Here is a 10,630-nt window from a genome sequence, read left to right on the forward strand (position 1 = left end):
TAAAACAAGATTATGTATGAAATCTTAATCTTAAATATATATAAATGAAATCTTCTTAAATTCTTTCAAACCACCATATTGCTTTATTTGTAAATGAAGGTTTATCATGCATTTAAACTGAATTCACGGGTATGGGTCTCACTAAACCCAGATAGCCTTTTAAACGGGTTATAACATCTTATTATATTAAATCTCATAAAATATTTTATATGAAAATCCTATAAAATAGGGATATACTAAAAATTGGTATCCGGATTTTTTTAAAGATACTATTTATAATTAAGAAACAATTTTATAGTAAAAAAAATCGGGTCATAGGTCTCACCAAACCCATATAGCTTTTTTAAATCGGGTTATAACATCTCATTTATTTGTGAAACTCTTTCATCATCAAATCCTAAGTGTATTAATAACCTTCTTACAATAAATAAAATTAAAATCCAAAAAAATATATTAATATTATAAATGAATAGTATAAAACAATCCCGTATTACAAGGAATAAAAGCTAGTTATATATATATGATAGCTAAGAAAAGAAGAACATGATTCTAGCCTTCCAAAACAAACCAAAAGTATAAATTTAGGTGGTTAGTATATCGATAAACAAATTTATGATATTGTAGTCAATGTATATAATGAAAATTTTTAAAGAATAAAGTATTTTAATTGACTTTTATATTATATACCTGAAAATACTAGAAAATAATAATAAAACAATGTTCCGACCACTTCAATCCCATTTTGACATATTCTTTTTCTATAGCTAAATTGCTTCATTTTATTACTTAAGGATAAACATGACGTTAAAATATAAAAAGAAAAAAAAAGAAATAAATAAACATTAACACACTTGCTTTATATATAAATAAAAATAAAGCTATTTTGGGTTGGGTAATGACCCACAAGGGATCCAAATAACAAAATGGGTTTAAAAATGTGACGATGGTTGAGGGAGTGACAAGTGGTACATAGTAGTATTCTTTTATTAAAGTAGTAGATTAGATTAATGATGTAATGTCTTAAATATGATTTTCTATCATACGTACATCTGATTAAATTAAATAGTAAATAATAAAACTACTGGCATATATCCGATTATGACAACATAGTCTGACTAGAGTGAGTCAACGAGATTATCTAATTTACGGAGTATAAAGACATTAATACAAAAAGAAAATCGTTGTTCTAAAATAAATTAAATGGAAAGTTACTTATTTCGAGTTCAAATGAAAGAAAATATATGATATGCTAGAGCTATTTGATTTTGTAATTATAACCTCTTTTGACTTTATTTTTATTAAACTTTTAATATAAACTGAGAAGCTGTTGACGACTACGAGGAAAAAGAAACAAATACAGTCACATTAAGGCAATACAAGAAAATTGGGGTATCATGGGCGAAAACTTTTTATCAAAGTTGCCTAATTGTCATCGATGGGTTAGGATCGGTGATACACTATTTTCTAGTAGCGGGGGACGTACGGGAAAGAGGGCTGAAAATCAACTACAATATGGGGTAGTAACGACAAAGATATGCAAGTCCAACACTTAAGACTTTGAAACCATATATAATAGCGAAAAACATCATAAGATAGAGATCAATAATACACTACTAAACAAATGTGTATCAGAATGTGTATCAGTAAATAATGGGAATTTTTAGATACGCCATAGGGTGTTTAGGAAACACCCACCCATTAAGCCACGGATCGGCTGATCCGCCGCTTATGGCTTGTGTGTTTTTGAAAGTTGTGTTTTTTTTTTGTCATTTTATTGTCTTTTTTGTTATTTTATTATGATTTTGTCATTTTGTTGTCTTTTGTTTTATTTACCCTTTATTTTTGTTTTGTTTGGTTTGTTTTTTTGTGGCTCGGATGTAACCGTTTCTTGATCGGTTTTGGAAGGTGACAACGAAACAACAATTTTGTATGTCGGGTGAAAAGGAACAAGATTTATATACTAATAACGACTTATGTTTGTTTTCTTTTTTTGTATGTCGGGTGTGGTAACAGAATTTTTGTTGGTTTTAAACTAATAACGAAACAACAATTTTAAAATTGAAAACGAACAAAATAAGCATAACGCATTACCAGGTTTATAAAATAATAATAATTAATACATTATGAGTTCGAAAAAAAACCAAACGAGTTCGGGAAAAAAGTAAACACACAAAAAAGAAATCTAAAATGCGGCACCACCCGTGTCGTCATCGCTCCCCGTCTCGTCAAAACGTGGCGCTGGTACTGTGTATTGGGCTCCATGTTGCTGGGCAGACAAATAACCAACCATCCAGCTCACTTGACGCTCTAGTCTCCGTAGGCGGGAGTTAGTGGCCGCATCCAAACGCACGGCGCGATGTGTACGCGGAACGCGCTGCGGGTGCTGATGCGGTGGCTGTTATGAACACGATAAATTAACGTTAACAAGATACAAAAATAAATCAAACGATAAAATATAACGTACCTGATCACCGTCCTCCATGCCCTCATCACTGTCAACCTCGGCGCCCTGAATATCCACCTCCGGCTCCTCGATTGGCGGAGGCTCACAAGTGGGACCTCTACGTATGGGCCAGAATTGAAATTAGTGACCAGGTGATACTGGCGCCCAATCTTCTTGACGATTTGCATGCCCTGTGCCCGTCCACGGTCCAGCTCTCGCGGCAGAAGCAGCGGCTTAATGGGTTGGTCTTCCAGTAGGTGCTCGTAGCCTAAAGACAACGCAATCCGCGTAACGAACGTGCCACCGACCAATTTCCCGCGGCCCTGCCTGTGCACGTAAATGGCGAAGTAGTCGCCGAGACAGCGAGCTAGGTTGCAGTGTCTCCCCGTAAGCAGGCATCAAAAAAAAAAAGAGGTCATGGAGGTTGCAGTGATCTACCCCCCCCCCCCCCCCGTGACGACCCTGTACGGTATGAGCAATAAGCCTGTGTAGATACCTGTACAAAAAAAAATTAATATTATTATATTATATTATATTATATTATATAATATAATATAATATAATATAATATAATATAATATAATATAATATAATATAATATAATATAATATAATATAATATAATATAATATAATATACGTGTACAAACCTGTGCAACGGGTCCCTGATGGCTGAGGCTTTGGCGTCTGGCTTGTATTCTCCTAGGGGGTAGTAGGCCAAGGTGTATTGCTAATCGCCGTCCAAAAACGTCTCAGCACGTCATCTGGTGATTCGTGTATGCTCTGCGTGTAAACAGGGGCGGTTATATCCTCAATTGTGTACAAGCCCAGCGCCCTTGCAAACTCCTCCATCGACAGATAACGCCAAATCCCGAAAATACGGAACCGAACCTCCGCCTTACTGGTCTCCGCACCCTCAACCAGCATCGAGACCTGCAAATCTCCCTCCGGGCGTGGCCTGAAACAATATTTACATGTTGGTTAAGTCTACTTTAATTATAAGTTAATTGAAAAGGAAAAAAAATACCTGAAAACGAACGTAGAGTAAAACTCTAACGTGAGAGCCCGGTACGCGCCATGCTCTGCGGTAAACAATCTCTCCCACGGTGTATCCTTCCCAACAATTCTTTCTATCCTGTCTTCTGTCCGAACCATATTTATAAACTCCATAGACAAGATCGAGGAAGGTTGTGGCTCCATTTTCCGAAGCTGCGTAAACCGGATTTGATAATCGGAGTGCGGGTCAAACCTCAAATGCTCGTAAACGTCAAGTACTTCGTCCCCAAAAATGTATGTATCCGCCATCTATGTTTAACACATAAATATAACCGGTTATTGTCAAACCCGTAAGCCAAACCCGTTTCCTTGTCAAACCCGAAACCCAAAACCCGTTTCATCATCAAACCCGCCCGTAAGCCAAACCCGTTTTCTAACCATCCCGTAACCCAAACCTGTTTCACTAACAAACCCGTAAGCCTAACCCGTTTTCTAGCCATCCCGTAAGCCAAACCTGTTTCACTAATAAACCCGTAACCCAAACCCGTTTTCTAACCAACCCGTAACCCAAACTCGTTTCATCATCAAACCCGTAACTCAAACCCGTTTCCGGGTCAAACCCATAACCCAAACCCGTTTATCATCAAACCCGTAACCCAAACCCGTTTCCGGGCAAAACCCGTAACCCAAACCCGTTTATCATCAAACCCGTAACCCAAACCCGTTTCCGGGCGAAACCCGTAACCCAAACCCGTTTTTCATCATACCCGTAACCCAAACCCGATTTCTATCCATCCCTTAAACCAAACCCTTAAATCAACCAGTTTGATTAACAAACCCGTAAACCCTTAATCTAAATGAACACCTATATCAAAATAGAGTAAAACAGAAGTATCATAGTTACCTTATTGTTTCCGGGTCGGAGTTGGTGTTGTTAAAGACAAAAGAAGTTCGGGACTATTGGGGGACGGCGATTGAGGGTTTTTGTGCGAAATTTGGTGTTGTTTGAGATTGAATGTGAAAAGTGATGGTGGGCGGCGGGTTAGGGTTGTGTTTAACTTTGATCCGCGGCTTATGGCCCAATACGCCGCTTAGTAGTATTTTTTTTTTAATTTAAGTATCTAAGGTATAAATAAATTTTATATATTCATAATATATAAACGGAATTATACTAATAAAAACACAAATTTGATATGGAAGCAATACTAAATTATAAATTTGAATATATAAACGAATTGAAACTAATAACAATTAACAACACAAATTTGATATTAAACCAATAATAAATTACAAATATGAATAAATACAACAAAAGGCACTGGATATTACATCAAATTCTATACATAGACTAATTTCTAAGATCATCTTCTGATAAGCACTCCAAAAATAGCATCAACACAGCAGCTTTTTGCCGTGGCTCTCCACTCATCGGCAAGCAAGTCACCGGAATCCGTGTCGGCCCACGGCTACAGGTTTGCCCCACTAGAAATGGGGAATAATCAATCATTAAGCCCAGGTATCTTGGCCGACAGCAGCTCCCCAGCCACCCGGAATGTCAATTCCGGAGCACTCCTAGATACACCGGAACTAGTACCGTATACAGGTACCGTTATGCCCGCATATTTCCTCCATTAGCTGGTTCAGTCCTTTGCGATCTATCATGTAGTTATGACGAATTTACATCGGCAAGGCGACTGTTTGTGGGGACACCGAATTCATCAAAGATCGGTGCCATCTTCCTTATTACATTGGAAACCCACCCCATGGAGGTTGATACGGGACTTTATTATTACAGAGGTACCAATGCTTCCCGACACAATCACCAAAATCCTAAGTAAAGGACACTGTTGGGATATATGAAGGGGGGCTACTAAAGTGTTCCGCCTGCTCACGGCAGTTGCACTGGTAGCTCAAAAGTTCAAAATAGCATCTACACAGTCACCACTATTATTTTTAAAATATATGTAAACAACCGAATGCAAAAAAACAAGGTTGAAAAATATATATTTTTAAAATCTATTTTATATATATTATTAATGTATATATATTTATATATATATTTTTAAAATCTATTTTATATATATTATTAATAAATATATATTTATATATATTTTTAAAATCTATTTTATATATATTACTAATAAATATATATTTTTATATATTTTTTTAAAATCTATTTTATATATATTATTAATAAATATATATTTTTATATATATTTTTAAAATCTATTTTATATATGTTTTTAAAATCTATTTTATATATATTATTGTTATTTTGTAATAATAACGAACTACAAAATAACATCTATGTAGCCACCACTTTTTCAGAACGAAATTATTATGGCTGCATATAAGCTATTTTTGGACTCCGTCGTCATTATTTTCCGCCAACATATGGTTTTATCTGGGCCTTTATTTTGTAATAATAACGGACTCCAAAATAACATTCACACAGCCACCACTATTTCTGAACGAAATTATTATGGCTGTGTAGATGCTATTTTCGGACCGCGTCGTCATTATTTTCTGGTGGTGGTGGTGGTTTTGGTGGTATAATCTGGGGGATGTTTTGAGTGAAAGGTTGAGCGTTTAATTTGATTTTGGCGATTTGAACGGTTAGAACCCGTAGGTATTTAACATATTCAAAAAATAAATTCGATAAGCCGCGGATCGACCACTAAGCCGCGGATCCGATTTACAGCAGAATCCGCCGCGGATCGACCCCTAAGCGGCGGATTCGATCTACTTTTTGAAGATATTTATTAATATTTTAATATTTCTGGTACTTTTTTATATTTTAAAAAATATATATATTTTAACATGATACATTTAATTATTTAAAAAATATATATTATCGAAAGAATTTTTTTAAATATCATTTCTTATATTTTTAAATAATTTTTTATCATGTTTTATATTTTTAAATATCGAAATTAAAACTTGTTAAAAATATATTATTTTAAAGTTATATATTGTATCATGTTTTATTTTTTTAAATAAACATATTATCAGATATATTTGTTTATAAAATATATTATTTTTAAGTTTTTATCATGTTTTATTTTTATAAATAAACATATTATTTTTAAGTTTTTATCATGTTTTATTTTTATAAATAAACATATTATTTTTAAGTTTTTATCAGCCAACAATATATTTTAATATTACTGGTACTATTTAAATTAATAACAATATATTTTAATATTATTTTAATATTACTCCCACTAAAAATGGATTTAAACTAATAACAACACAAAAATTTTATATTAAACCAATAATAAATTACAAAGTTGAATAATGACATAAAAAATAACTGGATATTACATCAAATTCAATACGACTAATTCCTAATCATTTTCTTGTTTATTAGCACTCCCAAAATAGCATCAAGACAACAGTTTTTTGTAGTATCCCTCCACTCACCGGCAAGCAAGTCACCGGAATCTGTGTCGGTCACAGTGCTCCGGTCACTGGAATGTCAAATCCGCCAGGATACACGGGATAACTTTAAATAATGTACCTTATACAGGTACCGTTATGGCCGCATATCTCCGATATCAGCTACGGCGGCCCTTGCGACCTATAATGGAGTCGTTAATACCGAATTCATCAAAATCCCCATAAATGACACTGTTGGGATTTATGAAGGGGGACTACTAAAGTGTTCCGCCATCTCTCGACAGCTGCACTGGTAGCACATAAGTTCAAAATAGCATCTACACAGTCACCATTATTAAAATAATATATATTTAATTTTATAAATACATATTTTTAAAATATATTTTATATATATTATTTTCTGGTGGTTTTGGTGGTATAATCTGGTGGTGGTTTTGGTGGTATAATCTGGTAATCTGGTGGTGGTTTGGGTGGTATAATCTGGTGATGTTTTGAGTGAAAGGTTGTGGGTGGTATAATCTGGTGATGTTTTGAGTGAAAGGTTAAGCGTTTTTTGTGGTTTGGACGAGTTGAACGGTTATAACCCGTGGGTATCTAACATCTTCAAAAAATTGTCTAGACACGCCACGTATAGATTTATCCGTCGGCGTATCTGTTTTAATCCACGGCGTATCGATCAATCCGCGGTGGTTCTGATCTACTTTTGAAGATATTTATGATTATTTTTAAATTTCTGGTACTATTTTATATTATTTTTAAATTATATATTTTATCATTTTAATTTTTCTAAAAATATATTATTTTAATTTTAAATATCATTTTTAAATAATTTTTTATCATGTTTTATTTTTTTAAAAATCGAAAATCTTAAATATCATTTCTTATATTTTTAAATAATTTTTTATCATGTTTTATTTTTTTAAACAAATATATTATCAAATATATTTGTTTAAAAATATATTATCTTTAAATTATACATTTTATCAAGTTATTTATATTTAAAATTTGATGATAACACAAACATTTTATTCGTAATTATTCATAATAATACAAAACATTTTATTGATTCATCCTAAATAAACTGCCTCTTCAGTTTGCACTCGCCAAGTTTCCCTTATTCGCATATACTCTTTTATACGATCTTCGTACAAAGACCTTCATTCGTGCGCCGCTTCATTGGCGTATCCTTCCCATTGACATGTCTGTAGCGGCACGGTGAAATTCCCTTCTAATTGTATGTTGAGCCAATGATTATCCGCCACATTTAAGACTCCTATTACCGGGATTTGAGATAGTGGTTCCGGACTCATTCTCATTGGGAAGTAACTCTCACTGGAGGTCAGATGGAGATTGATTAAAACACAGTCATACGTCTGAGCCACTACGTGTCCGTGCCCTGGTAACTTAAACCACCTACTATTTTGCTGGAATAAAGCAGACGTTGAGTAGTCCAGCGAATCACGAACCGTGTCATAATTACCGTTTCTCTCGTAGTTCAACCTGTGCGTCCACCACGATTTGTTAGTGTCCATCTCATTCCTCATGCTTGCTCTGACCTCCTTCCAGTTCATTTGACGCATGCCTAAGCCGACTGTGATTGCTCTGAAACCACAATTACCATCTGGCTTTACATCTTCTATACCTGAAATGAACGGGTACGCCCAGGTGGGAATGAGGTGCCTATAACTTTCTATGATTGGGACCCCATTTGGGTCATGCAGTAATGGAAAACCAAGGTCAGTTGGAGTCTCTTGCTTTTTAGATGAGCGTTTCGGTGGTTTAGGTATCTTAAACCGGGCCTGAGACTGAGACTGTGAACGCGACAACGAATGGGTGGGGGCTTCGGGTGTTGGTTCCCGTGATAGAGAGGGGGTATAGGAGCTGTGTCTGTGGGGATCAAAAGACATGGAGGGGTCGTAGGAGCTGTGTATGTGGGGATCAAATGACGGGGAGGGGGCGTAGGAGCTGTGTCTGTGGGGATCAGTTGACGGGGACGGGGAGTACGACCTGTGTCTGTGGGAATCAGTTGACGGGGACGGGGAGTACGAGCTCTGTCTAGGGTATCTCTTTTCTTGGCTTGTTGGTTTAAATTTGAACGCCCCCTAGGGTCCTCTCGTTTCTCAGGCTCCTCCTTGTTTGATTTCCCAGGAAGAACAGACATTATCTTTGAGAATAGACTTTTTTTTGCATTCGGTTGTTTAGTCCTATAACTTGTTTTTTCACATCTTCCAGTTCCGCTTCATAGTCTGGTTCTTCGTGTCCAACAGACGCCGGACTGAAATCGAGCTTCCTCCAAAAGGGGTCTATGTCTTTTAATGGAATGCTTGTTAATAGTGTACCGGTTAAGCTTACAAGCACACAGCAAGCCCCATGATGTTTGTAACCGGTGGTCGCACTCCACCCCCGTATCTTGCAATGTGTCAAGCAAGGTCAGCTCTTTGTCAAGTTTAGCGATAGCAAAAAGTGAAACCCTGTTATGTAGCTTGTCAAACAAAGTCAACTTATGATACTTCTTGATCCTAACACGAGAGTCTTCAAGGGTCGCACTGATTTCTTCCATTTGGGAATTCACGACTTCAAGAGCAAACGCCGGAATAGAGTCTAGCGAATTGTTCGGCCCCGGAAGGTATCTCTTCAAGTTCGCGTGCTGGCCCTCTACTCTGTTTGTTGTATGCTCGCCGAAGTTTAGTCGGTCGTCAATCCAGCACGACACGAACTTCTCTTTATAGAGTACCAACCAGTTGTCACGAATATAATACCAAGCCTCTACAAACAAATAATATAAAAAAACATTTTAGCCCGTGTACAACTAGAATCTAAAATCATGTGTACATAAAGGAAAAAGACTTACCACGTTTGCCGTGTCCAGCTAACGCTGCTTCCATTTGACCGCAACTGTAGTCGTACATACAGTACTTTCCACCAGTAATTGAATGATTTAAAGATATCATCCTGGAAAAGACTCTTATATTTTATCTGTATGTTCTGCATGATGTGCCACCTACAAAGGTTTTTGGTAGCATTGGGAAAGACTGTTTCACATGCATTCATCAAGGCTTGGTCCTTGTCAGTTAGGATGACACGCGGCTCCCTGCAATCGACGAGCATATGTTTAAGGCGTTCCAGGGCCCATGTGAAGTTACACTCTTGCTCCTTAAAGATAACTGCGTGCGCAATACAGAAAGACTTTGATGTTGACGTCACACCAACAAACTGAACGAACGGCCACTTGTACATGTTGGTGTTATACGTCGTGTCAATCAACAACAAATCTGGGAACGCACGCCACATGGTATGCGACTTCTCGTGACAAAAGAAAACATTCTCCGTCCTATTGGTGGAAGGATTCTCCCATGTGTAAAAGGTAAACCCATGGGTTTGAATAAAATTTTCAAGTACCTACGTTGGGTTTAACAAAAAATTAATAAATATTACAAATATTCTTATTAAACATCATTATTATAATAAAATGATATTATAAATAATATTCTTATTAAATCTTACAGAATATATATATATATATATATATATATTTTATATATGATAAAACAAAACAATATATATTCTAAATAATATATATTAAGAAGACACTTACAAAATAATAATATTCTGAAAACAAGTACCTGCATGGGGGTTTCACCAATTTTATCTTGGTCATCAATAAGCTTCAGGACGTTGTATATATCCCTAGTAATACATTTGTTACAGCCCTTAGACCCTGCCTATGCAACGTCGCAACCATATCAATTTCCTCGTCGGTCAGTTTCCTTAGCGCCGGGTGCCCCTCCTCAAAC

The 10,630-nt window shown here is 35.9% G+C and overlaps 1 protein-coding gene across 1 annotated transcript; it reads right to left on the reverse strand.

Moving 5' to 3' along the window:
• Nucleotides 1–7,993: 7,993 nt before the first annotated feature.
• Nucleotides 7,994–8,743, reverse strand: LOC143588694 (uncharacterized). The gene has a single exon (XM_077069630.1). The coding sequence runs from the start codon at nucleotides 8,741–8,743 to the stop codon at nucleotides 7,994–7,996; it is 750 nt and encodes a 249-aa protein (XP_076925745.1).
• Between the last annotated feature and the right edge of the window lie 1,887 nt (nucleotides 8,744–10,630).

Source organism: Bidens hawaiensis, unplaced genomic scaffold, assembly GCF_021521415.1.
Source record: "Bidens hawaiensis isolate Kalapana, Puna unplaced genomic scaffold, B.hawaiensis_p1.1 tig00036714_1, whole genome shotgun sequence".
Lineage (NCBI taxonomy): Eukaryota > Viridiplantae > Streptophyta > Magnoliopsida > Asterales > Asteraceae > Bidens > Bidens hawaiensis.